We start from the raw sequence: 27,504 nt of genomic DNA, 5'->3' as shown, positions 1-27,504 counted from the left end.
TGTGTAGATTGCGAATCAAGACGTCGTGGCCGCTTCGGACTAATCTAATGGAATCGAACTTTATTTCTTATTTGTCCGAATCCCCGACACTTCCGTATATTTGTTATGGCATGGAAGACCTGCAGAGAAACGGTTCGGAATATGTTACCCTGCGTACTGCGGTACGACTCTTAGTGTTCAGTCCCGTGTGGAGCCGAGCCGAAGCCCCGTATCAGAACGGAAGTCTCGGTCATGATTCTACCGAAACACATCGACGTCGCGTAGACTGAATGTGTTTATTTTTATGTTTGAATGTACTTGAAGAGCTGCCAATTGAGCTGTCAAGAGCTTTATCAACAGGAATCAGACGAGCGTTGTAACAATGGCCTCAGCATCAGATCAATATCGCACCGTCAGTGCAGCATGGGCGGAGGGTCGACTCGAGAATGTGCTACAGCGACAGAAAGAGCTTGCTTTGCTACATGCCAACATCAAAAGCTCCTCTACGAATCTGATCAAGGCCATATGCGATGGTGAGCGCTTCTAATACATACGTTGCGGGTAGCTTGGTGGACTAACAAATTTGCTACAGATCTTCAAACCTCGAAAGCGAGCGCAGCTGACGAACTCCAATTGGCCCTCGATTCGATCAAACGTCTCTACGACGACCTAGACTTTCCGAGTACACTGGCCAAGGAGAAGCAGGTCAAGAAGGGGGCCAGCTCGTCCAGCAACTTGATACCTTTGGGTCCCGTTCTTATTGATCCCTCTCCCTATTCGCCATTTCTCAGCGTAATTGCGCCGCTTGCTGCTGCTGTCGCGGCTGGAAGTACCGCTATTGTATTAGCTACCTCGGCGTTCGACAACCTCGATACCGAGCTTCGCACCTTGGTCAACAAGAGTTTGGACGTCGAAGCTTTTGCTATAACAGAGAGTGGCTCAGCCGATATCCGTCGAGAGCTCAGCAAACAGCACTTTGGCGCTGCTGCTCTCCAGGACTTGTCCCTACGTGACGACCTGTTCAAGTCTCTTTATAAGACAAATCCATTGATCAGAGTTCTTTCACCGCCCTCAGGAATCCCAGCTGCATTTGTTGATCGCTCTGTTCAAGATCTGGAAGCTGTTGCGAGTCACCTCCTTGGCTCAGGCTACCGAACACCTCGCCATAATTCTTTGCGAACGCCACGTCTTGTTTTTGTCGACGAAATATACATTTTACAGCTTCACAAGCTCATACGTGCAGGCGCTGGTGCGGATGCATCACTGTCCTTTAACAACGACGGAGACGAAGCTCAGGCTCTCAATAAGTTTCTTACATCCAAATTTCCGAACTCGAAACGGAACTTGCCCAAACATGTATCCGGTCATCTGCCTGCTGTCATCGTATTAGACAATTCCGAGTATGCTTTTCCTTGAAATTCTACGTATTGTATATGACTAACTCTTTATCAGTGCCATTGTAGCCGAACACGTCCAAAGGGCTGCGGAATTGCTTGCACACAGCGACAACGGTCTTCTACTGGTTCCAGTACGAAGTTTGGACCACGGCATCGATATTTTCGGCAAGATGTATGTCTTGAAGTGATCGAGAGTGCCTGCGATTATGAACTAACACATCGATACCAGTAACGGAAACAACCCCTCCCAGGCAACGTATATTTTTGCATCCTCTGAGGCTTCTTCCTATGTCGCCATGTTCACAAACTCACTTCAGGTGTTCATTAATACCATACCTCAATGGTCACTATGTAAGATCAGAGATGAACTTGATGCCCCTGATATCTGACTTGTATAGCCACTGTTGCACCCTCGACTCCTTTCCTCGAGAGTCGCCTGCTGTACCGCAGAGAAGACTTTTCTGTCAATAAACCAATCTTGCAGGAGTCGGTCCACCCTGTTGATTCCTTCAGTGCAGAAAAACAGTCTGCTTGGTCACTCGTGTCTCATCACTTGCAACTGGGTAAGATCAAGCAGCAAAAGGGCGGAAGACTTAGCTATTTCGAGCGGGGTTTGTTGGTTGGACTGGCTTTATCGTTAATTGCTGTTTCGGGTACGGGAATTGGCATTTATCGAGGTATTCTACATTTTGCCAAGAGGCCTTGATCAGGGAGGGGAGGTTGGCTGCTTAATATCGTTTCACCAAACTTGACTGGAGCATGTTTTGATGCCATACAAATTTCGGGCTACTAAACAGCAGACTCTTGACGATGCAACAAAGAAACAGAAAAATGGATGTCTGGATTATTTAATTAGTCCTCTACATAATTAATCAGTCCTTTCGTGCTATCAGGGTTCCGTGAGTGTGTGAAGGGAAGAATAAACCAGGCTGCTCTAGGGTGAGCCTCCCGTCCCACTCCTCAAATCCATTGCGAGATCATCCAGCCCGAAACATTTCTCCGCTGGCGGAAACTTTCCGCCACGGAATTAGCACAACTTCAACAGCCCCACACAACTGTACCACAAGAAAGCTGAATGATTCAGTTTCAAAGACTCCATATTATGCCTATTTGATGCGTTTGCATCCATGAAAAAGCCTCAAGCTACTTTTAGCCCCGAGTCCCATAAACGCGCATTGTTGCGTCTGCATCATCTCTTCAAGTGTTTCCCGGTGTACTCCGTATGAGTCCAAGAGCTCCACAAGGCGACGTTACAGCATGCACCCTGCTAATGGGCTGAGCTCGTGGGGCCGCGTGGGCGAGCCGGCCACCAGAGTTTGCTTGATGTTACGACGCGCCGGGATCACAGCGCTACGCTTTTATCCCGAGAATGATCGTGATTCGGCCTCTTATACTACTTGTTTACCGGGCCCCTTGCAAGGAAGACCAGCAAGCGCTATTCACAGAACCTCAGTTTCAGCACCATGGGTCTCAACGCTGGCAGTTCTCTGAGAAGGGTCGTTACCCACCACAAGGGCGAGAACTCTGCAATCCTATCAGATGAAGAGCTCAAACTCGTCTCTGGTTTTGGAAGCAACGCGGTCACCATCTGGAGAAACGACAAGTACCCCGCCGAGCTGGCAGACAAAGATCCTGTTGGCACTGATCCAGTAATTTATACGCCTGGCTCACTGATTCGAGTCGTCGACTTTCCGCCCAATTCCTCAGGACATAATCACAGAACTGCATCGCTCGACTATGGAATTGTGTTTGAGGGTGAGCTAGAGATGGTGTTGGCAGATGGTTCCAAGACCATTGTTCGCGCAGGCGATATCATTGTGCAACAGGCGGTAGGTGATGTACCTCCGACATTATTTGACATGATACTGACGTATTGAATCTTCAAGACGTTGCACCAGTGGAACAATTTGACGGATAAGCCAGCGCGTCTCATCTTTGTGTTGCTCCCATCCGAGAAGACTGTCAATGGCGTCAACGTATCAGAGACTGGTGTGCCTGAGAAATATCTCCCGAAAATATCATAGAAACTTAGAACATGTATGTATCTAGGGCTTTTCAGTTACCATAGATATAGCCTATCTTATAGGAGATCTTAGAGAATTAAGAACATTCACAATTACATCAATAGTAGCTTTAAGGTAGCCTTCCAATTGCTACTCAACTCAACATCAAGCCATGTTTCTTTATCTACATTATTGACTGTTCTATTGCATACTCAGTCCGGGGTTATTTTTCATTTAATCGGTTGAATTCTCTGCAATTCTTGCAGTTTGCAGGGAACGTCAAGCCTCATGGCTTTATAAATCTGACATTTTCAAGCTAACAGTACGACATATATCTATAGACTACTGAGGGTTCTTTTCAATGACACGAGTAACAAGGTCACTAGTGAACTCTTCATTAGTATTTTTCTGCTTGAAGCTCAAGTTTAGTTACAACTTACGTGTCCATGTATGCCCTCACAGTTGCGATCTTGCCGCTATCATTGAAGCCCAGCACCCAGGTATATTCATTGGGAAAAGGATCGCCACTCTTAGTCTCGGTATTAACGGCTTTGAGCTCCACTGCAGCTTGATTGCCCTCGATGATGATGTTCTGAACGACAAGATGGAGGGGACCTGCCCAGGTAGATGACAAAGCCCTTGTTCCCTGTTGGAACTCCTCAATGGACCTGTAGCGGCCAGAAACCTTGCAGTGGGTACCTGAAGTACTGTGTGTTAGAATTGAACAGAAAATATGACATTGGGAGTGGACTGTACCCTTTACGGTCCAGTCGACATTGGGCTCGACGTGGGGCCAGAAGCTGGCCATATCGCCTTTGCTAGGGCCTGCGAATATATTTCGGACGTGCTCGTGGGAAACCATCTTGTCAGTTTTAGTAGCGGTCAACCGAAGATTGAGTGTAAAATAGAATGGGATGTGTTTGTTCTGCCAGACAGACAACCGTTTCTACAGTATCCTGATTTTTAAACATGTTTCCAATGTGGGGTTGGCGATACAGCCCCCAGCGTTACAATGGAATTATGCCCTTAATTCCGCTTTTTCGGTCACGCGACTCGCCTTTCCAAGAGTTGTCATGGCCGTGTGGAGAGGACTCAAGAACACAGAGTGAGTCCGGGTTCCCCGCGTTGTGGCGTCCAACGTGGGGAAGTTCCCATCCGTGGAGCCGAGATGGAACTGCGAGATGTTTGGTCCATGGGATGAGTCTCGGAGGCTCATTTCCGAGCCAACTAGGACAAACAAGGGAACTGGCGCAGATGGTAATGGATGATGGCTTGGGAAATGATGCTGACAACTGTGATGGGTGTCTAGAGGAGGGAAAGGAGTCGGCTACGGTCTAAGCGTCAGCAGGTTTAGTCTTAGAACGTTTTCAGCTTATAACGATGGTCTCCCAGTTTGCCCCAAAGGGGATAATTTGGTCTGTGAACAAAGTCGAAATCTCTAGTCACTGTGAATATGCCTCTCAAAGTTATAATTGCTGGTGCAGGCTTGGGCGGCCTGGGTGCCGCTATCGCCATGGCCCGCGCTGGCCATAATGTAGAGGTACGATTCTATAGCCTGTGTTGTCATGGCCAATTGGAAGCTGACATGATTAGGTTTTCGAACAATCCCGATTCCTTAACGAGATCGGTGCCGCGATTCACATCGCCCCCAATGCAACCAGGGTGCTCAAGTCCTGGGACATCGACTTTGCCGAGCTACAAGCTGTCCTATGCAACGCCATCAAGGTCTATGACCATACGGGAAAGCTGATATTTGTTCCCGTGGTAGGTTTTCACGAGTAAAACGCCTCTATGTTTGTGTTAACGGTTTAATCTTTATGAAGAAACTGGAAGAACTGCAAAAGAGTATCGGCACCAAGGATGAATGGCTCCTTACACACCGAGTTGATCTGCACAGTACTTTGCGAAAGGCTGCCACGGAAAACACATTCGCAGGTAGCATCAAAATTCACACTGCGAGCAAGGTTGTTAAAGCAGTATGTACATGATTGAGGATGCTATGGACTGTTCCAGTTTGACTAACTGATAATCTCAAGGACGCTGAGACAGCAGAGATCACTTTAGCAGACGGGGTCAAACACAAAGGAGACCTGCTGATTGGAGCAGATGGCGTCCATGTGAGCTTAGGGTTAGCTATGACCGTCAAGAACTGGACTAATGCTGTTACAGTCCAAAGTTGTTTCCGCCGTCGCAGGCAGTCCCCCTGTGCGTGTCAGTACGAAACAAAACACATTCCGATTCCTGGTACCTATCGAAAAACTCATGGCTAATCCCATTACTGGACCATTTTTCGGAAAACTTGGTTTCGACTGCCAACACGTGTTTACTACTAGAGATCGCAGAATGGTGGTCTACCCGTGCCGAAACGGCAAACTGCTCAACATCGTCGCTATGCACCCAGCTGAGGATGCTGGTCTCGATTCTGAATCCTCGTGGCTCGCTGGGGGAAGAGTGGAAGACTTACTTGACGTCTATAAAAACTTCGGACCTGAGCTTATTGAGATGTGTAGGATTGGCGAAGACCTGAAGCTGTGGAGCTTGGCGACCAGAGATCCCCCTACCAAGTTCTACAAGGGCAGAACTGTGCTGCTGGGTGATGCAGCTCATCCTATGCTCCCGCGTGCGTTTATTTATACCTTCCATCATGAAGAGGAACTAACAGTGACTCAGACCAAGGGCAAGGTGGAGCGCAATCGTTCGAGGATGCCGCAGCTCTGGGAGTGTTGTTCCCTGCCGACACGACATTGGACGATGTACCTCAGCGACTGGAACTTTACAACAAGCTCCGCTATCCAAGATCTGTGACTGTCATGTTCATGTCAAAGATTAATGATGAGAGGCGTGGCGAGATGATGGACGACCTTCGCAAATTTGTCCCCGATGCGGAACTCCCTCCCAATATCTTCCCCTATCTGTGGAATAACTTTGTGCTTGATGATGCGCAAAAGGCTCTTGCGGCAGCGGCTTGATCAGTAGTGGTGTGTGTGGAACAAGGAAAACGGCTCATAGCAAACTGAATCAATGGTGTCATTCGCAGAATCGTATAGTTTTAAATTTTATGCAATGATTACAAGCCCTCGAATCTCAACCAAAGGTCTTAGATGCAAGATTGTATTGTTGCATAGTCCATCAACATTGCTACGTAATATTTCACTCCCATTTGCAGCATCTACGAAGACTGGCAATCGTCATGTAGCTACATGTTCTCGTAAAACGACAACTGCGGTAATATCGATACATATCACTACCAGGGAAGTCCCAAATCGAAAAGGGCTCTCATTAGGACCGATGGCGGACGACCGGCTGCTTACAAATGCCGGGTGTGCGGCGGACCATTATGGTTGATATCGGAGCCGACCCCACCGGACCGGACCGTCACAGCACACGCAAAGCCTCCAGGGAGACGGTATGGAGTTTCCATGGCCTTGTGGGCGCTAAGACAGTTGATAATTGAGTAGTTGACAACGCATACTTATCACGCAAGATTTACTAAGGCATATAGTCAGTGTTGTATTCAAATTTCATCGTCTATACTTCAAAACGTCTCGATCTTGATCTTCATACCATTATTGCTTGCAATGACAGTCACAGCGCAGCAACTTGACGAGACTTTGTCATCGGCCAATTTGGCCAAGGACAAGTTCACACCCATTGACCACTCCACCATTCCATTTGAGGAGGAAGAATGGCCCGTCATAATAATTGGTTCCAGCATGGTTGGAAAGACCCTTGGTCTTCTCCTTGGTTATCATGGGTAGGCTATCTTGACGGCCCATATACCGGAAAGATACGAGCTAATACCGATTTCAGCATCAGGTCAGTCTCGTTTGATCGTCACTCCAAAGCCGGTGCTCATCCGCGAGCCGCAGGCATCAACTTTCGCACCAGTGAGATCCTCCGCCAATTGGGCTTGGAAGAGTTCACTCTGGAGCAGAGCGGTAAAGAGTTTGATCTCAATGCCGGTATGCTGATTGTCGAAAAGCTTGTGGGCGGCAAAGTTATCAAACATCTCCAAGAGCATGATCCTGAACACGTCAGGAGCTTTACCCCTTCCAACTGGGTGTGGATATCGCAGAGAATGTTTGAACCGATTCTGGGCCAGAATGCCGAAAAGTTCAACAGTGAACAGCGCCATGGCCATCAAGTCCTTCTTTACGAGGAACATGACGATTACGTTATCGTTGTCGTCAAGGATCTGACCACTGGCGATATCAAGAAGTATAAGACGCCGTATGTGGTTGCATGCGATGGCAATAGAAGCCCAACCCGCCAAAACGAGGGTATCAGCTGGGATGGGCCAGGTATTCTTCGAAACAGTCTTGGGGTCAGCTTCAAGTCAGATTTAAGTCCCTTTATCGGGAAGAGAATGGTCCACGGTGTGGTCTATGTGGCGAATAAAGACATCGGAGGAGGTTTCAGACTGGAGAACGAGGGAAAGCAAGGCATTATCATGGTTAACAATGTTGGATCAAAGACAAGCTTCGAGCCTGGGACCGTTACAGCGGAAGATGCCAAACAATACTTTTATCAGCTGTCTGGCTTGACTCCTGACCAGATGGATCCGCAAATCGTGTCGATGAATTACTGGACTATGGCAGCATATACCGCTGGACGCTTTGAGAGCAAGGGTGGCCGTGTCTTCCTTGCCGGAGATGCCGCGCATACTATGCCGCCCACTGGAGGCTTGGGAGGGAATACCGGGATAGCTGTTAGTTGGCCTGCTCATTTCTCGCATACATTGCTAACATCAACTGCTATAGGATGCTCATAATCTTGCATGGAAGTTGGCATATGTCCTATCCGGAAAGGCAGCCCATTCACTACTTGCAACGTACAATATTGAGCGACAACCCATTGACGAGTTCACCGTTAATCAGGCATATAATCGATTCCAAAACAGGATTGTCATGCAGCAGCCTCCGGCTTCAGAGGCCCCAGATGAATCTATTGAGCTGGGTTTCAGGTATCCTCGGGGCGGAGCATTTGTCCCAGAGGAAAAGTACCCGATTCCCAAAGAGCTCTATGACGATCCGGCTTTACCCTCAGCAGTTCCTGGTTCTAGATTCCCTCACTCCTACCTCGATGATGACAGTTCGCCTGGTAAAAGTATCTCAACAATCGATTTGACAAAGAGAAACCTTGTTCTCGTCACGATAGACCCAGACTCCCCTTGGATTGCCGCCGCCGGCAAAGCGCCAATTGAGATTGATGCTTATACTTTGAACGCCACATCATCCCCGTATAGAGATGTAAAAGGCGATGTTGAGAAGAAATGTCGTCTGAAGCCGGGCGAGGCGATCTTGGTGCGGCCTGATGGCTTTATCGCTTGGCGAGGCACGAAGGCTGATGGTGGACATGAGAAGCAGTTGAAGGATGGAATTAATGCAGTTCTGGGAAAGTAAACCAATCTTAGCCGGAGAACTAGCATATGCCATAGACACAACTTTTTGCAAGGCAGTCAGATCATAATTTGAATAGTATTCTATTGAGAAAGTCTCAGAGTCGCCTTCTTCGTTTGTGCTGTTAGGAGGAGAGCTGTTAGATTACAGATCGTGAAATAGCCTTTTATGTGACAGTGCACAATTGAACGGTTTATCGTGTTCTTGGGTTTAATATGTATATGGCTTATCTACTTAAGCCTTTCCTACTCTGAGCATCATATGAACAGGCGTCACATTGGCTTAATAAGGCTCTCCATGGGCACATATGCTGATACAAGTGATCATCAACGAATGCACTTTTCAGCTTCATGGGTAGCACCGCGAAATGCTGGGTTGGGTAAAGCTTCAAACAAGCACAGTGGTCTTCATTCCAATTAGGTCTAGAACACCCGCATCGACTCATTTGTTCGGGCGCTTTCTCGGAGATGAAATTGGCCGCCTCATTGGCCAAAGTCGACTGCCCACCGAGGGGATTGTGGTCCCGACCCGGTTCTCCATCTGGCACCCGCTGGCTGGAAAGGCCTAGCCTAGCGGCCCCACGGACATGGATGCAGCACGATCGAGTTTAACGGACTTAACAGAATAGAGTCAACGGTGGCATATTAGCTGCAATTCTATAAGTCAGGGAGCAAATCTTACGACCAAAGTTGACACAATAGCATTATCCCCAGAAACAGCATCATTGTATTACTCAATACCAGTATCATGTCGCTCAAGATCAATGGCTTTGATGTTGACGTGACCCCAGTCATAGCACCAGGGGCTAAAGAAGCAGGCCCTTATGACCCCCTAAAGCCTTCGGTGACAGTCCTACCCAAGGGCCACAAGAGGACCCCAGCAAACAAGGCTTTCGAGGTCGACACGATCTTTGAGAAGGATATTGTTCTTCCCATGCGAGACGGCATCAAGCTGTATGCTGATGTGTTTCGACCCAAGACTGATGAAAAGGTTCCAGCCGTTCTCATCTGGAGTCCATATGGCAAGACTGGAAATGGTAAGCCCTCTTGCTCATATCGTGTTGAACTTTCTGACAATTTGCAGGCCCCCATGGTCTCGGCATGATTCCTGGTCGATTTGGTGTGGCTGAAGATCAAGTCAGTGGTTATGAGAAGTTTGAGGGACTGGACCCAGCTGTCTGGCCAGCCAGGGGATATGCTATTGTGAATGTAGACTTGCGAGGCTCATGGGACTCTGAAGGAATCATTCCGTGAGTACATACAACAGTCTGTACCAGGATACTGCAGAGGTGTAGCTAACAAGATCAGATGGGTCGGCAATCAAGATGGCCAAGACGGATATGATGCAATCGAGCACGTTGCAAAGCTGGACTGGTGCACAGGTAAGGTTGCACTTGGCGGCAACAGTTGGCTCGCCATGGTTCAGTGGCAGATTGCTTCTCAGCAGCCTCCGTCACTCGCTGCTATTGCTCCGTGGGAAGCCAATGCGGACTTTTATCGTGATACTCTTGCCCGCGGTGGCGTGCCGTATCCCTACAGTGCGATGTGGAAGCTCCTCCAGGATCTAATGGTCGGTCGCAATGCTGCTGAGGCTCCGATCTCTATGCTGGAGAAGTATCCTTTGTTCAACGACTACTGGGAGGACAAGAATGTGAAGCTCGAGAAAATCCATGTTCCAACCTACGTTTTGGCCAGCTTCTCGACGGCACTGCACACCACGGGCTCTATTCGTGGATATCATGACATATCCTCCAAGGACAAATGGTGAGCTGGCTATGGTGCTTTACATTTCAGTACTAATGATTCTGTAGGCTCCGCATTCATGCTAAGCAAGAATGGTCCGACTTGTATCATCCCGACAGTGTTGATGATTTGAACAAGTTCTACGACTACTTCGTCAAAGGAATCAAGAACGATTGGCCAAGTACCCAGAAAGTTCGAGGATCTCTGGTTGGCTTCAACCTAGTAAGTTTCTTTATGCCTTGATACCAAGACGAGATCCAATTCTGACACGAACCAGCCCAACATCAGCAATGTCCCCCTGGAATCATATCCCATCCCTAACACAAAGCACACAAAGCTTTACCTGGGTCCAGGCGAGAAGCTTGAAACGACCCCTCTCAAAGATTCACATACCATGTCTTACGATGCGGCATATCTTCCGAAGCACCCTCTTGAAGGTGGTGAGGAGTTGCTATTTAGGTACAGGTTCACCAAGAAGACATGGCTTATTGGCTATTCATGGCTCAACATCAGCATCTCCAACGATGGCGATGATGATATTGACGTCTTTGCTCAACTTGGTAAGCAGGATGCTTCAGGAACTCAGTTGGTCAACATGAACGTGCCTTTGAAGGACCTTATTCCTCCTGTCGAGAAGCACACAGATGCGGCAGACACCTGTTTCCTCAAGTACCTGGGTCCAACAGGCTCTCTGCGAGGTAGCCATACTGTGACAAAGGTGACGCCTAAGCCTGGAAGGTTTACGGGCGAGTGGCCAGAATACACCAACACGAGTCGCAAAACAATTCCTGCTGGCACTGTTGCTAAGCTTGAGGTTCCCATCTGGCCAACTGGAATCATATATGAAGAGGGAGAGTATCTGACATTGAAGGTGTCGGGCCACTACATGAGTTTCATGGAATTTGACTTCTTGTACGGAGCTGCTCATGCGAACAAGGGTCGTCACACTATTCACGTAGGGGCCGACTCTGACAGTCATCTGGTGGTTCCTCTACTGGACCCTCTGGCTTGAATCGTGATAGGCGGGTCAAACCTAAGGACATTCAATCGTCTTAGAGACGCAATCAATATCTGATGTTCCATGTTCTCTTCTTCCTTGACAAAGTAACTGTGATCCCAAGTTATTCAAATGCGTTGGTGCGTAGCCCGGGTCTTTGACTGCAGATCAAGCCTCTGTTCTTTTTCTCTTGCCAATGCTACTACAGCACGCAATTAGAAAACAATCTTGACTCTGTAAAATTGCAGTTTCCGTGAGCACCGCCGTTCACATTAGTAATAATGACGCGTCTACAGAATGATAAGAGTATTAAGATTAATTAAGCAGATCAATTAATATAAGGATAAAGAACTAACTATACAGGCAATAAACGACACATTCTATATAATGAGATTCAGACCGGATCAACCATTATTCCACATCTCAATAGAGAGAAATCGCTTCGTTTCATAAGACAGAAAGTACAAGCGTTTACTTGAGAATGTCTCATAGGACGCGTCGCGATTTCGCCATTGTGTGTCTTTTATCTCGAGCAGGACGCGCGTCAAGCTAGCCTGGGCTTTACGTTATAGCTTAATTCGCTCTCATAACCGAATTAAGAGCTAACGACATATGTTAGCTTAGTTCATCTCACGCATCCGAGAAGACAAACGCAAAGCTGAACATAGTAATCATTCAAACTAAGCCTAGAAACTATTTGAGAGCTCAGATTGAGCTCGAGAGGACCACTCCATCAGGCATGCTTGCCTTGATACGTAGGCCCGTTCCCATCTAGACTACAGAAATCTCTTAGCGCCATAATGCTGGTGAACATAAGCGGCCTTGGCCCGAATCCATGGTCCAAATACAAGCAGCACTATGGTAAAACCAGCTAGTAAAGCCCACTGGATGATCGCCATCTGTAGAAACATCTTTTCCACGCCGACTCTGGCAAGCCAATTTGAAGCCGTCTTTGTCAGTCCAAAGGGGATGATATGTGTGACAGCGTTCATCAGAGCCGTAACCTCGGCCGCGTCGTAAGGGTAGCTATCGATACCGTACGATAGAACAGAAGTGGGAATGAGCATGAGGCTGGCAGCTTGCATCGCATAACCCACTGCTGGTCCAACGTAGGATCCCTTTGTGTATGTATACCCAAACAACAACAGGCCTGATGAGGAGAACACGAATGGGACCACCAGAGTGACAAGTCGGTATTCGGGCATATGTTTGCCCTTTCGGCGGCCGATGAATGAGGAGACGGTATCGGTCAAGGGCCCAGCAATGGGAAAAGCAATGGCTACACCGACTAGACTCGTGCATGCCCAATTACCCAGTTCAGCGGGACCCCAGAGGAACGGTGGCATTGCGAACAATTGGTTGGAGATGACTGAGATAGTTGCGACCCTGTACAGGGTTAAAAACTGATTCAATGGTGAAGGGGCTCTGTGAACTCACCAAGCTAACACAATTCCCCACATACCCGCTGAGAGAATCACAATGGGGTCGAACATGAATTCGATCTGCAGCAAGAACGAAAGAAACCATTGTCTCAAGCCGCCACCTCTCACGTGTGGATGTCTCGAGTAGAAAGAGTTCTGCTTCCATATTGTGAGGGAGCTCTGGGTGCGGCCAAGCCCAGTCGTCTGGTCAAGGATATCCGCGTCGACGTCAGCACTAGTAGCGCCCGCCTCAATTTCGACATTGAAAGCAGTCTCTGGGCAGAAGAAGGCCAATGTCAGGAAGTTGAAGCCGCTAAGAATAGCGATCAGGATAAAGAACCAATTCCATCCCTTGGCCTCGATCAAGTGGCCTGCGATCAGAGGTCCGCCTTGAGCTCCGATACAGAGGCTCGCTGCGTATAAGCCCATGGCTTTAGAGTAGTTCTTCTCCAAGAATATTTCTGTGATAAGAGGCGTCAGAGGTTGACTGGTATTCAGATCAATGGGCCGTTTTCTTACCTCCTACGACAGCAGGACCAACAGCCTGAACCGCGCCAGCACCAAACGCACCAAGGATTCGAGCACCTAGAAGGCTCTCCATTGATCTCGCCTGCGAACACCAAATACATCCAGCCGTGAACATCAATTGGGAGGCTAGCAGGACGGGTCGCTTTCCAATCACTACAGCAGTCGGAATCCATATGAAGGAGCCCAGGCCAATGCAGAGCACAGAGTACGCGACAATATCGCCCGCCTTGTCATAGTTGCTGTGAAAGTCGTATACGAGAGGGGTTAACCCAGCAGAAATACCAGCCTGTTGAAGCACAATGGTTAGTCAAGCTTTTCTGAAAGCGCGAATAAAGGAGAATACCGAATAGAAGTTACCGCAAAACACCATAAAGCAAAGATTTGCCAGGACCATCAGCTTCAGGGTCCGATTCCACGTCTGTCGGTAACGATTAGTATTGTACAGGGAGTAAAGGGGGTAACAAACCTTTGGATGGTCTCGCAGCTCTTGACCTGTTGGGGTGCTTGGAGCTCGGCTGGTATTCTCCACCCTCGACACTTCTGCCTTTTCAGTGCTTGCGGAATCCATTTTATGCGTACCGTTGATTAAGACTCGGATTCACTTGTCGTGATGACTGCCCTGATTTGATCAAGGGAACTGTATCATCATAAATAGTTTCGTGATTGCAGATTCATGCACGGGTACCACTTCGGATACCCCACTACGGCCTGGGGTATGCCAAGCGACAAGAGCGCAATTTGAGGCTATGCTAAATAGATTGGTTGAGGCTTTAAGGCCAGTCCTCTAAAATTGTCCATGAATTAGACCTTCTGATCAGCGCAGTGCATTGGAGCTTTACAAGATGAACTTTTGCTATCTTTTGAAATCAAGAATCAGTGTGATCTTTCCAAGTCCATTATCTACAGAATCTCCAGATGAAGCGTTATAATGGAAAGCCCAGGCAATCGGTAGCTTTTCCATGCATTGATCCTCACGAGTCACGAGATCAAAAGCTGTGCTCCCCAGGTTTGCTAATCTGGGGTATACTTGAGTGGGGAACGATTTCCCCACGATCTGTCGGCTCCACGTTGAAGTTTACTTGCGGGGAAAAGGGAAATCGGAAATTCAGCAGTCTTTCCGAACACATCTTAGGCCTATTTATAATCACTAGTTCGAGATAGAGCTTACCGCCACTCACTGGATCAAGTCACGCACATAACATTTATCACGAGTACTTTCAACGCCAGCTTCAAAATGGGTATCAATCGTGTCGTTCAGTTTCAGTTCAAGGCCGATACCAGCAGCGATGCAATCGACAAGGTCGGCAATCCTCGAACTCCTCAAGGCAGTTATTGACTAAGTCCTTAGGTATCCGCCAAGATCCAGGAAATGAGGGAAAAGTGCTTGGACCCTGAATCCAAGCAGCCTTACATCCGATCCATCCAAGGTGGCGCTGATAGTGCGCCAGAAGGCCTCCAGGTGAGATCACCCATGACTTTCTTGCCCAGCAGTTGCCCCTATCGTCTACTCATCACATCCCATTTCGATCAATATCGCTGACTACAATAGCAAGGTATCACGCATGCATTCGTCATCCAGTTCGACAGTCCTGAGGACAGGGACTACTACGCCCTCAAGGACCCAGCCCACCTCTCTGTCGTGGCAGAGCTGGGCCCTTTGGTAGAGAAAGTTCAGATTATTGACCTGCCAAGAAATGATTGAGTAACGATTGCGTTGGGCTCGGAGGCTTTGGTGTTGCGGTCATGTTGGTGTGTCGTTTACAGGCCATTGCGGTAGAATAGAAATTCGATTTGATAGCGACAGTCATCTAGGCCTAAATCCATCTCCATTAGATATCACAAGTCATCTTTCGGCATTAATATTAGAAGAGGTTAGCTGTAATAAAAAGCCTCAAAGGCTTAGAATTACATCACATTTTTCCATGTTCATACGATGTGCAATTCCTATTGTGGGACTGACTATGGGCCGGCTCCTAGATCCAGTGCCTTCGAGCGTTGCTTTTAAAAGTAATCCAGCATTATTCTTTCAACTTCTACATAGAATGAATTTCTTTTGTCTATCGTTAGATTATATGAAACTCTCTGAAAACTATTTAATGTACGGCCTTGGCCGAAACAGCCTTTGATGCGTCACGCTGGCTTATGCGCTCAGCCCACGCAGCCACATTCTTCCTAGAATCAATCACCTCTCCAAGCTGCAATCGATTTCTGAGAAACCCTAGCCAAGGGATATGAAAGAGATCAACAAGGCTATAGTGCTATTGATAGGTCAATGACTTACGGCGCGACAGAGGATCTGTAAATCACTAACCTTTCCTGCAAGATAATCTTGAGCCTCGAGTCTTTTTTCGTAGTAGTCAAGCGTGGTATTGAGCAGAGCCTTCTGTTGGTCAACTACGGCTTGATCGGTATCCCCGAGGTTAAACATCCTGGTAAGTAATCAGTCAGCCGAAAACTTGTCCTCTTATCAACGAACCAGTTTGTTTTGGTATCTTACTTCTTGAAGATAAGCTCAAATCCAAGGGTAGAGACAGCAGGTTCGAAATAGGCATATTCAACACTAGCGGCTTGCTCGAAAACAGCCAAAGCTTCTGGATTACCGGTCGGTGGAGCAAGGTGCGACTGATGCTTAGCGACGAGGTATCGAGCAATGGCTCTGGACTCGAAGATCTCTATTCCATCGTCTTGGAACACTGGGACCTTGGCGAATGGGTGATGGTCTCTGACGTATTCCGGATCCTGTGTTTATGTAAGCTCCTAGCTTCAACGCTACCCATGCTATGACTCACATGGTGTTGTCCCTTGGAAAGGTCTATAACCTTGAAGTCATACTCAATGCCGAGCTCTTCAAGTGTAAGCAGGACTCTCTGAGTGCGAGTCGAGGCAACTATTCCAAGAACGGTAGGCGCCATGATGGGGAAGGCTGGAAGGGTATGAGATGTATGCTTGCGAATCAGTGTCACGATTGGGTCAGGGCCAACTCATTTAAGCAAAGATTAAGGTTTCATGGTCTGATGAGCTATTTAATGTCGAAGTAGATTCCATCAAGTCCGTCGGAATTACGGAATGCAGTGACTGCCAACGATTGTGGAGCCGATGAAGCCGAGAGGACAGGCTCGTCCACTGCCCTGGAGCATGGTTAGGTGAAGAAATATTGGTATTTAAATAGATATACTCGTTCTCACAGTGAGTTTTAAGAACGATTTATTGGGGCGCGATGCATATGGACTATCATGAGCTCATGTAGCAGAGTGACTGCCGATGGGACACCCAGCTAAGGCCGGGTACTATACAGTGGGAGGTTGCAGGCTACAGAGCGTTATCAAGACGATGATAAAAGTCCTTGTTACAAGTAAAGAAGGCTTTTGTTTTGACCACGGGTGGAATAACTCAAAACACCTGTACAAGAATAAGCTGGGCCTTGTGTACACATATCATCCCAACCGCACATCATCCATGGACCGCACTCTAAGTCTCACTCGCTCGAAGTCGCAGCAAGATCTGAGCATAAGCATGACTAATTCCCCAGCCCTTCAGTGATCTCATAAGCACTACCGCATCATCCAACAACTTGGCCCTACCCTCTGCACAAAGTAAATTGCCGATACCCGGCAACTTGACTCGGCTCCACCCCATCTCGATCCAAGTGTTAGTCTCCATCAGGTCCAGGGGCTTCGGGCCAAGGACCACAGCTGGAGCCGCGCGTGAGAACAAAAACCCATCACTGTAACGCTCAGCGAGCGATGAGTAAAGCCACAGAACCAACACAGCTTGGAGAAGTGAGACGGGGGTCCCGAAGTGCGATGACCGGCTTGAGCGTACTACGTGGAGGATGCGCGACGCGTAGAAGCATCCCAGCCTTCCTTGTCCGGACGTCCCTCTCCACCGATCGCGAATTGCCTCCCAGTCTTTATTCTCGAGTTTGCCGTATATGCATCGAATAATCGTTGGAATGAGGTTCTGGACTGGAGTGTTGTGTGTCATCAAGGCAGTCAGTGCCATGATCTTGTGCGTTGTCGATGCCTTGGCTTCATCAACAGATTGCTCCATCTGGTCGGTCTCAATCAGGTTCAGAAGATCAGTCATGACATTCGACGCGAGTAGTTTGTCGTGGTATGAGAAGCCCGGGGTGCCAGGCTGTTCTGCACTTCTATCCTTGATGACATTGGTGAGATGCTGCAGCATAACCTGTTTGCCCAAGGTGTTTGTTTTGGACCATACGAATGGCCAACTATCTTCAGAGATCACGCGCTCCATCGTGGGAAGTCCGCCAGAGCCCGAATTTTCTTCGTATGTCAGTACAGATCAGAAGACTCTTGTTGGTTAGAACTTACCGACTGCAGGAAAGTTGGCCCAGCACTGGGCAGTCGATGCGCCCCAACGGTCATCGGGCTGAGGCAGGGATATCTGCAGTTCAGACAGCCTCATAAGACTTGTAAGATCAAAGTGCGAGCTAAAAGCAGAATCCAGAAGCTATACAGTTCAATACTCAGTACAGAACCAGCCATACATCACGATTATCGACTCACCCAGATGGCAAAGCCTGCCCGTCGCCGCTCCTCGTCGAGCAGCCAAATCTGCCACTTCTGGGCATGTGGCAACTGCAGCTGAGCAAACTTGTCTACGGGAAACATGTTTGTAAACAGCCTTTTTCGTCTTCCGAGTGTTACAGGTAATGCTTGCAGGAATTCGCCAATTTCGAGAGACCTCCGCTCACCGCCATAGAGCAAGCCGATATGGTTCAGGAGGATAGTCTGTGACATCCAAAGCTCTCTTCCGTTGGAGTTTTGGCGTTCACACTGTTTCATCAGCCTCGGATCCCTCGTTCTGCCTTAGCTAGGAATACTCACCATGGTTGAGCATTGTCGTCGAATAGTCTCATGCATTGCCCTCGAGCACGCCTGGGCATCTTTGATGCTCGAAAAATGCGCACCGATAGCGGCCACTGTGAAGATAAGTAACCAATGCCGCTTAGACGAAGAGAAGGTCGCTTTGTGTAGAATGGGCATAACAGGGTGAAAGTACTCAAAGTACAATTGTACCCAAGCGTTTAGCACTGGCGTCGGCGGAATGGCCAAGTTCCTGAAATGCGGGAAATTACCGCCGTTCTGTATCTCTGCTGCTGCCTCGGCTACATTCTTGGCCACCTCCTCGGAGATATCATCTACATGAGCCAAATTCTCGTGATCAACGTCCTCGGCCGTCAGGTGTGAGAGGTCTGGAAAGTTGAGCTGGGCGTCCAGCTCAATTGAGACAGCGACATATTCTCTAGGCTCGACCGCATCCCTATCGATGGCGGGAGAGTGACTGCGGCTATAGAGCTCTGCCACAGCTGACTGATCTACCAAGGAAGAGGCTGGTGTGAGTTGTGATAGAATGGGCTGCTGAGGTGCTTTGAGCCCTGCGTGGTCAAACCACAGTTCGTTGATGACGTCGAGAGATGCATCGTTCTGAAGGAAGAGGGGCGCAAATGATTGGTCGGCGCCATAGTTGAGCCATCCGTTGGTATCGAAGGCATCGCCAAAAAGCATTGAGGGTAGCGGTGCTGGCATTGTATTTGTAGAGTTGAAGTTTGCCAATATATCGTCAGTGTCGAAAAGGGCGTCTGCGGCTCCAGCCTGAGGGCCATGATACCCGATGGATGCGCTATGCCGTGCATCGAGTAAAGGGTCGATGGGCGGAGCGTTGGTATTGAAGTCGTCGGGTTTGGATAGCTCAATGAAGGTATCTTGGGCTGGTGACATATAGTTGGCGGCATAATTAGTCTTGTTGGAGCCATTGTCCTGGACTGTTGCTGGTGGTGAGAGCGGTGAGTTTCTGCTATTCACGCTGACATTAATGCTTTCCATAACCTCAGCATTGACTGGAGCTTTTTCTCGATTCCGTTTGCTGGTTGGTCTGTCAGAACTCGTCTCTGACATCTTTCGCTTCGCATGTGGCTCGTAGTAGCACTCGTTGTCTTGTTGCCGACATCGCTGACATGGGTGCTCACCATCGCATCTCACCTTTGAGGTGCTACATGGCTTGCAAGCCTGCGATACTCGACGGCGATCATTTGGACGGTTGCGGCTGTCTTGACGGTCCGCAGTCAGATGTAGGGTTGTATGATGACGAGCAAGAGAGTCGCTACAGAGGTCAGCACTGGTGCAGCTTCTGGATGGTGCAGATAGGTAGGGCATGACGCAACCAGGTCGGCAGGGCTAACTTACACGCGACCAAAGCTTTGTCCACATTCGGAGCATGCGAAAGGCTTTTCTTTTGTATGAGTGCGCAGGTGTCGCTGGTAGTGTTCCTTACGTTGAAATGGGAGGTTGCACGTCTCGCATGAGAATTCTGGCTGGGTGCTGGGCGGGCTCATGATACTGTTTACTCTCAAGTTGATAGGAGATTACTACCCTCGATGTCTACCTTCACGGCGACAAATAAAGGAGCTCGGGTGTGAAGCATGAAGAATAGTCGTAGCAAAGACGCTGAAGTTTGGGGGAAAAGGGCTCGACGCTATTCGATGATCTCTTACCCCAGATTAGATCACCTGCATGGTCCACTTATTTCCCCGGAATTTAGCGCACTCAACTCCAGATGAGTAATTCGGAATTCGGAAGTCCTCCGACGGCCTGCTTCACAAAGTGACTCCAAGCCGATTTCTCAAATTGGTCTAGTTTATTGCGTGGCTTCGAATCTGGCTCGGAGGTTTGGTTCAGAAGACAATTACTAAGCGGCTTGGGGTCTAAGTACAGTCCGTGACATCTAAAGTTACCCTGAAGAACATAAATAACTCTCCTTGTAGATGTGTATTTAGTATTTCAAAGCCGATTCAAGCCTTTTTCAGGGAAAGAACAGTCAAAACACTACTGATAAATCACTAGAAGCTGTTCATAATGTGACTATGTATCAGTAGTATCTCAATTGGCTGAGATTCGTTTTTCACCGTTAGACACAATGAATATGCAAACGGCGGTAACAAAACTAATTTTTATTTCAATTTTCACACTCCAAATTAATCAGCTTAGGAACTCCGTGAGACTTAATGAATTTGGGGGATCCGGATGACCCAGAGTCTCTAAAAGAACCCTTATCCATTCCCGCCAGTCCTGATAATATGTCCAAGAACACCAAACAGATGGAGGGTAGTTAGCTCACATGGTAATGATTGTAGAGCTCAGATAGAAATCTTTTCAGCTCGTATCCTCAAATAATCGTACAGTACTTCATGCGACACCCAAAAGTCCTGGAGCATATAATAAAGTAACGTTCCCCAGAGAGAGGCATTTATTGGCGCCGTCGGAGCCCTGTGGCGGTTGAGTCTATAGGAATACTGAAGGCTATGCTGCAAAAGACTCCTTTTCACTAAAATATAAAAGGATGTAACTTTGAGGAGAACTACCGGAAAAACTTTGGGTTCTCGCATACCATTACAGGTGTCACACGTGTTGTCCCTCATGCCATTGATACGGGGGCGAAGTTCACTGTCACTCAGATCGTCGAGGCATGCCAACGCAAGGTTCAACGAAAACCCACTGCATATTTTCGTAAGGACTGTTGATCCTCGACAGTGGGCTTAGTAGGCGGTCAGTAGATTTATGACGATACAATCAAGTTTGATCCGTATAATGCCGGCCCCCTCGGCTGGTGTGATATCGTAGAGGCTGGGGATCACATACTGAGACAATGTGAAAGAAGATCAGCGCATCATTTAGGTCAGGGAGACTGTCAAGAAGTACGGTAGTGGTTGCATGCCATTATGACTAGTGGCGTGTCTTGGTAGAGAGAGGGAACCTTTGTGCATGAGTTCCAAAGATAGTTAAAAAGTCTAACTTAATCCTTCGGATAATCTCAGTCTTTCAAGGCAAGATATCAACATACCAGGTACGAATAAGTAGACTAGATAATGTAAGTAATAGTGAATTGACTGCTTTTGCTGTCTTGCAGTGCGTCAAGTCCAGGAACAGACTTTATACCGATGCCATGTATCTTGGGACTCTCAGCTGGGCCATTAACCTTCGAAATCAAAGCTGAGGCAGTGCTGACGATCTCTACACTCTCCGGCGTTTCAGCTTCGGTCGAGACCCGAATAGGGAAATGGATTGGCCCTAAGTTGCCACGAGACGGGCGTGCTGATCAGTGGATACGAAAAAGGAGTCTTGCAGCATTCTGCCGGATCATCGTGTTTCTGACTCATGTACTGCCATGTCAGTTATCATTCGGTTCGGAAGATATTAACCGATCTCACGAACCGAGGCGATCACTTTGCAGGGGTTACTTCGTGTCGTTAACGATCATTAATCTTGAGATGCGCTGTCTACCTACTACAATATGAAAATGACAATGAACTAAGCATTATATCTGGTATCTTCAACACGCCGAACGAAAATGAGAAATAATCTACACAACTCTGAACTCGACTGTCTTCTTGATCACATTGCCCTTGAGGTCCATATCCTCCAGGTTAATTGACCCATCGCCTTGTGAGGAACCGCCCTCAATGATATGATCTGTAGAATCATTTCGTGTCTTATGGGTGCGAGTACCACCATCAACACCGACGACATGCTCTGTTCTATTTTGAGCAAAGTCATCCTTTTGTGTTGAGGTGAAGCGACCAGGTTGACTGCTCTGATGGACATAGCGATCGCGAGAAGAGGGGTAATCCTGGGTGCCATTGAACTTGAGTTTGGATGAAAGAAGATCAATGCTACAGAAGTTAGGTCAATGGCTCAAAAAGTAGGTGAGCATGGAGGAGGACTTACTATAGCACCATGGAGTACAGGCAGAAGACGGCGTAGAAGAATCGGTCCAGCTGGGTAGCAATGTTCTCGGCCGTCTGACCAGCTGTCTTGAATGAATGCGTCACAGCGCGAAGAGTACCTTGCAAGGCAAGCAAAGCGACTCTGATTTCTGTGCTTCGAGCCAAGTATTGGAAAAGTCCACCACTGCGCGCGATCTCGGCAGATGATGTCTTGGCCGATGTAAAGAGGACGATGAGGAAGTATGCGCTGAGACATTCGAGCGACGCGATGAGACCGAAGTAGGCGATGTGGATATGGTTGATGGTAGTCAAGAGGTCCTCATTGCCGGCGAGGATTGATTTGACTCGGAAGGTGATGATCACGACGCGAACGACGCAAATGCCGGCGATGCCCGACCAGAAAATCGACATGAAGACCCTCCATCGTGTTCCTCGAAGGACTCGTTTCAGGATGATGTAACTGTAGAAAAGAAGACCGGCTTCTTGCAGCTAGCGACCGTCAGCTCGGCATCTCCAATTGAGACACGCATCAATCGTACCAGCCAGAAAATATCAGCAAACACCGACGCAATGGCAAGCATCATCGCAGGATGCTTCTGGTAATACACATAGTAACACAATCCATTGGCGATAGCTCCCGCCGCTGACGAAAACATGGGCACAGCGGCGAGGAGAGTCCAATTGGTGATACCGCAGACGAGACATCCCAGCAAGACATTGCCCATGCAGATGGTCATCAAAATAGACCAACTGAGCTCGAAAAACACCGGCACCGCTGCATCCGCCATTGTCGATCAAGGTAACGTCGAAAGGTGGTATGGATGGTAAGAAAAACGAGTAATGGAGGTCGGAGAAAATAGAAGGAAAAAAGAGAAGGAAAAAGCAATGTGACATTGATGGCGTTAAATGAAGATCTTGGCCTCGATGATCGCCCTCCTTTCCAGCTAGTTGGATCTCAGCTGCACCGCTGTCATATCATAAAGTTCCCGATAACCCCCCTTCGATAAAAAGGCAACTGGTTGATTAGTTTTTGACCATTGTAAATTAGAGAGGGATACCCTTGATTCCATGGCGTCGGATACAGTGCTCTCCGCGGTAAGAGATTGGCTCGTTGGTCCGCGAGACGATACCAGCGCTCAGGCTATCCTGACAAGTGAGTGACGGGTTCTCCGCAAGTGGCAGCCCAACCCATGGGGAGGCGTCAACGGTTGGGTACATCGGTTTCGAACTAACGAGCTTGGTCAAACAAGCTGCGCAGAAACTAACCCCGTTCTGTAAGGTCGTGACTCGTGCTTGTGAGCGGGGAGAAATGAGGGGAGAGAGATGAGCACGCATTTAAAGTTTTGACTTGACTTCCGGCATATGGTCTAGGCATTTTTCGCTTTGCTTGCCGGTAAGGGGTAAGGTTGGGAAGCCGGGGTAAGATCGCTAGTGCGGGTTTATTTTCAGCCCTCCTTTACGGTAATTCGTATCAGGATGCGGACCCCTGCTTCTATGGAATGAGCTGGACTGAACTCTGCTGACCCCGTCTCTCCCGATGATCTAGTCAGAAGATGTTTTGGTTCTCCTTGGGCTGGGCTAATGCACAAAATGCCTGATTGCATCATGCCATGTGTTCAATCAGCAGGGCTGGTGATAGGGACACAAACGCGCCAGAGGCAGAGATCTAGAATGACTGAGGGCGACTAACTAACCGAGTGATCCGTCTCCCGATGTGTGATCAGTGCCCCCGGAATGTGGGTGCGCAGCCGAGTTGCCGTCCATTCAAGGACAAGGTGTCTTACTCATGCATCAGCACGTCTCAGAGATAAAAGAATCCTCCAACTCAAAAGATCCTTTGCATTAAATATCTCTTCCCTCTTCACACCATCTCCGTCGCAGCATTTCATCCCACTCCAGTAAAAACGTTGCGACCGTTGCATTCTTCTGGTTCCTGGGGTAGAATCAATTCGAGACCGCGGGGGAAAATGCCTGATGATAACCTTGTTTTCCCCCTCCCGTAGCGTTCATGAGTTGCCCGTGTAATAGGCGAAAGGAGAAAGGACGCAAGCCACAAATCGGAGCTTCGCCGATGTTGGGAAGACATCGCCGGCGCCACAGACATTCTCACATGTCATCCTAACTGCCGAGTGGCTTGAAGAAGTCAAGGCTGATAGGGTAGCTGAACGGTGATTGATGTTAGCGACTCTAGACATCCCACTATCCCACACTACCTATGACTCGAGCGCAGCGGGCCGACGCTACTGAATCAATATTGTACGTCAAAAATAAGGCTAGAAACATCATTAGTCAAGATCCGTCTAGACTCGTGTGTGTAGCAAATATTTATGTAAAATGGCGGAAAGAATAGGGGATGGAAAATAATACTTTGTTAGGTCGCATTGACTGGCGTAGAGTTTCCAGGGCATCGTCGTAAAAGACCCCAGTTTTCATCTTGAATAGATTGATAAAGTATCATTGAGATTAAATTTTCACGATGAGATTTCCTCTTTAGGTTTTAAGCTTTTCGTGAACCCAATCCCTATGCTTAAATTTCCTCGCTTCGTGTTAGTACTCGACGCCTGATCTAGCAGCATAGGTTCTAAACAATTCATCTATCTTTCAAGACGAAGACAAGTGGAACCTCAGTTCATGGCACATTCGAGATCACAACCTGTTAATGACTTGTGACCTAAGAGACGAGAACTTCGCGGGTATGCACGGGCCCGCTCCCGGGTTGGTCGAACTTGTTGGTCCTTGCTGGAAGCGAGAGGGCCCACGAACGCGGAATCTTCCGTGATTTGCAACTAACTCCGTAATGGGAGAAAAGAAAACCAGAACAGATGGTCGAAGCTCGAGAAATGATACGAAGTAAGGAGTCTATCCACTCTCTCTAAGTTTGTGTAAAAGCTTCAGGATAGCACACTATTAGCATATCAAATTTATCTCTTATTACATAAGACGCTAACTAAGAAAGGGAGGTTATAGTAGAATGAGTTGAATCTCTTGTTGCACATATAGATCCCTGATTCTTCTACATTATACATGACCTCCTACAACAGTCCTGCTTATTTGGCGTGGTCAGATTGTGGTCCATCTAGTATCTGCAGTGAAGTCTCAACGTGAACGTCATCAAATAGGCCATTTGAGAGCTCGTTAAACCACAACTGTGGAAAAGAATCAAGGTTGAAGAACGGATTAGAGTCCGTAGACGTGTCATGACTCGTCTCATCAACCCCTTCGGCGAAGATGTATCCGAAATCCGTATAAGGAAAAGCCGGTATCTGCGAGGCTTGCTCCGGAAAAGCCGGGGGTTCTTGCTCGACTGACACCCTACCAAGTCCCCTTGTCAGAATATCGATGCTGCGCTGTATGCCAGGGCAGCTGACTGTGATGGAGTTCAAAGCCCTCATAAACATCTTGAATCGTTGGGTAGTATCAGGCCTGCCGTTTTTCATGTCTTGCACGACAACTGTGGCTGCGGTGTAGGTACAGTAGGCCATGATATATGTGAAGCGCTGGAAGCCAAACGTGTTATCAAGGAGCTGGAGAAGCTGCTCCACGGCTTGAGAGGCCTCTTGACATGCCCTCCAGCACGCTGGATTATTGAGAAACGGCCGGTGAAGTAGGATTATGGTGGTATGGTATAGCATTCTGAAAATATGTTAGTTTGGCGATAGTGCCAATGCATTGCACACTTACTGCTGAGCTACAAAATGTGTAGGCGGACATGTCTGAGCCTGGTAGTCCACATGCAAAGCTGTCGGTAAACCTAAACGCCAGGAGTGCAGCCTCTCCCTTGTAGTTTGCACAAAGTCCAAGACATCTTTCGTTCTTTTACTTCCATAAATACTAAAAAGAATATCATTAATGATGAGGCTGATTTTGCAAGTATATGCAAAGCACAGTAACAGATGGGATGGTCTCGGCTGATAACTCTGGAGTGCTTCATCATCGGGAATGGGATAAGGCGGCCATAACTCGGTTTCTGGCTCCTCTGGCAGGGCAGGATCCCATTTCGGTGGCTCAGGTAATGACGGTGTTCTCCCAAGGTACAGACTCAAAGTCTTGTCCCAAAAGAAACAAGACCACGCTAGATGACGCCCGAGTTGCATCCATACGATATCCTCAGATTTCCCAGGCGATAGCGAGAAGAGGCCGATGTCAATAGCAACTCGAAATGCCATGCCACCATACAGCCAGGCTTGCGATACAGATCCCCGACCGATTTCGCGAGCGCTGAATTGTAGCAGTGCTTGGACTAGTGGTATGGATCCTTCTTTGTGTATCTCATGACTGAACTCCAACTTTGCCCTGGCAAGCAATTGCTCTGTTAAATGTCGTTCCCTGAAGCGGGTGGAGTGCAGACACAATACGCTTAATAGAAACTGAGAGAAGAATTTTCCACCGACTGCGGCATCGCAGAGAAATAAAGCTCTTGGGACAAACATAAAGTTCGCGTGAACCCATGTCCAATGCGTCGCGAAGAGACGTCGAATGACATCCTGCGGAATGCTGAGGTAAACTGCTGCGCTCTCGACAGCTTGATCCTCCCAGAAACTGAGCTCGGGCGTTTGCATTGGTAGAGGCTGCCGAGTTTCAGGGCTGTGTGCCACGGTGACATGACCCGTCGTCGCCTGCGATGGCGTTTCTCTTGGATCGTGAACTGCTGACGTGGTATCGTAGTAAGCACGAGCGGTATCGAGAGGACCGTCCGCGACTTCAATAGTCGGAAGTGGTTCTGTAAGCGTCGATACACCCGTGTCTGCTGGAACTGCACCGACTTTTCGTGAACGAGCAATACTGTTCCCATCTTTGTCCTGGAGGTCTTTGATGGTCTGTTCAAGCTGAGCGATCCTATCCGCCATAGCGCGAATCTGCGTCATGGGCGGTGGTCGATCATATTGGCAAGACTCATTGTATGCTATACAGATACCGCACACGGGCTGGCCTCCATCGCAGCGGACTTTTCGGGCACGACAATTCTTACATGTCAATCGGGCTGTTTTCTTTGGGCGGGGCGGAGAATCTCTTCGCTCGCGCCTTGTTTTGGGCATTATGATGTTTGTCGGGTAACATACGTGTTCCGTGAGATGCGATGTATTCTTATCTTGCTTTTGATGGGCGTCAGACTGATTAGGCTCATTGTGGTCTGGTTATTGAAGTGAGGTTGATGACAAGTCGAGATGAAGTGAGCAATGCAGTGACCGATCCCGGGAAAGCCTGAGTCTACTTCGGGTTAGCGCTCTCCACTCTGGAGCATTATCCTGATATGCACGTCATCTGATTGGAGGATGCCGCGTTACGGGAGAT

The 27,504-nt window shown here is 48.2% G+C and overlaps 12 protein-coding genes across 12 annotated transcripts; 6 read left to right on the top strand and 6 right to left on the bottom strand.

The window, feature by feature from the left end:
- Nucleotides 1-361: 361 nt before the first annotated feature.
- On the top strand, nt 362-2,082 carry FPRO_15592 (uncharacterized protein; the record flags this gene model as incomplete). The annotated part of the gene is made up of 5 exons (XM_031220072.1): nt 362-512; nt 572-1,379; nt 1,432-1,548; nt 1,606-1,727; nt 1,775-2,082. 5 exons carry the CDS (start codon nt 362-364, stop codon nt 2,080-2,082), a joined length of 1,506 nt encoding a protein of 501 aa, XP_031085767.1.
- A 757-nt stretch (nt 2,083-2,839) lies between these two features.
- Nucleotides 2,840-3,400, top strand: FPRO_15593 (uncharacterized protein; the record flags this gene model as incomplete). The annotated part of the gene is made up of 2 exons (XM_031220071.1): nt 2,840-3,205; nt 3,275-3,400. The coding sequence occupies 2 exons, from the start codon at nt 2,840-2,842 to the stop codon at nt 3,398-3,400; spliced, it is 492 nt and encodes a 163-aa protein (XP_031085766.1).
- A 321-nt stretch (nt 3,401-3,721) lies between these two features.
- On the bottom strand, nt 3,722-4,241 carry FPRO_15594 (uncharacterized protein; the record flags this gene model as incomplete). Its single annotated transcript, XM_031220069.1, has 3 exons — nt 3,722-3,761; nt 3,820-4,078; nt 4,136-4,241. The coding sequence occupies 3 exons, from the start codon at nt 4,239-4,241 to the stop codon at nt 3,722-3,724; spliced, it is 405 nt and encodes a 134-aa protein (XP_031085765.1).
- A 591-nt stretch (nt 4,242-4,832) lies between these two features.
- FPRO_15595 (uncharacterized protein) lies at nt 4,833-6,348 on the top strand (the record flags this gene model as incomplete). Its single annotated transcript, XM_031220068.1, has 6 exons — nt 4,833-4,919; nt 4,973-5,143; nt 5,203-5,355; nt 5,416-5,496; nt 5,549-5,999; nt 6,050-6,348. 6 exons carry the CDS (start codon nt 4,833-4,835, stop codon nt 6,346-6,348), a joined length of 1,242 nt encoding a protein of 413 aa, XP_031085764.1.
- Nucleotides 6,349-6,957: 609 nt separating this feature from the next.
- Nucleotides 6,958-8,781, top strand: FPRO_15596 (uncharacterized protein; the record flags this gene model as incomplete). Its single annotated transcript, XM_031220067.1, has 3 exons — nt 6,958-7,133; nt 7,190-8,087; nt 8,140-8,781. 3 exons carry the CDS (start codon nt 6,958-6,960, stop codon nt 8,779-8,781), a joined length of 1,716 nt encoding a protein of 571 aa, XP_031085763.1.
- Nucleotides 8,782-9,525: 744 nt separating this feature from the next.
- Nucleotides 9,526-11,532, top strand: FPRO_15597 (related to acyl esterases; the record flags this gene model as incomplete). The annotated part of the gene is made up of 5 exons (XM_031220066.1): nt 9,526-9,814; nt 9,862-10,027; nt 10,086-10,541; nt 10,589-10,742; nt 10,798-11,532. The coding sequence occupies 5 exons, from the start codon at nt 9,526-9,528 to the stop codon at nt 11,530-11,532; spliced, it is 1,800 nt and encodes a 599-aa protein (XP_031085762.1).
- A 761-nt stretch (nt 11,533-12,293) lies between these two features.
- Nucleotides 12,294-14,034, bottom strand: FPRO_15598 (uncharacterized protein; the record flags this gene model as incomplete). Its single annotated transcript, XM_031220065.1, has 5 exons — nt 12,294-12,903; nt 12,955-13,399; nt 13,458-13,752; nt 13,810-13,884; nt 13,933-14,034. The coding sequence occupies 5 exons, from the start codon at nt 14,032-14,034 to the stop codon at nt 12,294-12,296; spliced, it is 1,527 nt and encodes a 508-aa protein (XP_031085761.1).
- Nucleotides 14,035-14,700: 666 nt separating this feature from the next.
- On the top strand, nt 14,701-15,168 carry FPRO_15599 (uncharacterized protein; the record flags this gene model as incomplete). The annotated part of the gene is made up of 3 exons (XM_031220064.1): nt 14,701-14,766; nt 14,815-14,925; nt 15,016-15,168. 3 exons carry the CDS (start codon nt 14,701-14,703, stop codon nt 15,166-15,168), a joined length of 330 nt encoding a protein of 109 aa, XP_031085760.1.
- A 391-nt stretch (nt 15,169-15,559) lies between these two features.
- Nucleotides 15,560-16,378, bottom strand: FPRO_15600 (putative glutathione S-transferase; the record flags this gene model as incomplete). The annotated part of the gene is made up of 4 exons (XM_031220063.1): nt 15,560-15,724; nt 15,778-15,895; nt 15,964-16,205; nt 16,256-16,378. 4 exons carry the CDS (start codon nt 16,376-16,378, stop codon nt 15,560-15,562), a joined length of 648 nt encoding a protein of 215 aa, XP_031085759.1.
- A 556-nt stretch (nt 16,379-16,934) lies between these two features.
- On the bottom strand, nt 16,935-19,824 carry FPRO_15601 (uncharacterized protein; the record flags this gene model as incomplete). Its single annotated transcript, XM_031220062.1, has 5 exons — nt 16,935-17,752; nt 17,801-17,939; nt 17,996-18,265; nt 18,317-19,592; nt 19,676-19,824. 5 exons carry the CDS (start codon nt 19,822-19,824, stop codon nt 16,935-16,937), a joined length of 2,652 nt encoding a protein of 883 aa, XP_031085758.1.
- A 2,024-nt stretch (nt 19,825-21,848) lies between these two features.
- On the bottom strand, nt 21,849-23,000 carry FPRO_15602 (uncharacterized protein; the record flags this gene model as incomplete). Its single annotated transcript, XM_031220061.1, has 3 exons — nt 21,849-22,158; nt 22,214-22,701; nt 22,752-23,000. The coding sequence occupies 3 exons, from the start codon at nt 22,998-23,000 to the stop codon at nt 21,849-21,851; spliced, it is 1,047 nt and encodes a 348-aa protein (XP_031085757.1).
- A 2,259-nt stretch (nt 23,001-25,259) lies between these two features.
- On the bottom strand, nt 25,260-27,248 carry FPRO_15603 (uncharacterized protein; the record flags this gene model as incomplete). The annotated part of the gene is made up of 2 exons (XM_031220060.1): nt 25,260-25,845; nt 25,894-27,248. 2 exons carry the CDS (start codon nt 27,246-27,248, stop codon nt 25,260-25,262), a joined length of 1,941 nt encoding a protein of 646 aa, XP_031085756.1.
- Between the last annotated feature and the right edge of the window lie 256 nt (nt 27,249-27,504).

The sequence above is a fragment of the Fusarium proliferatum genome, assembly GCF_900067095.1.
Source record: "Fusarium proliferatum ET1 genome assembly, contig: FPRO_scaffold009, whole genome shotgun sequence".
Classification (NCBI taxonomy): Eukaryota; Fungi; Ascomycota; class Sordariomycetes; order Hypocreales; family Nectriaceae; genus Fusarium; species Fusarium proliferatum.
Note: the sequence above shows the minus strand (reverse complement) of the source record. Positions and strands in the feature narration are given on the sequence as shown.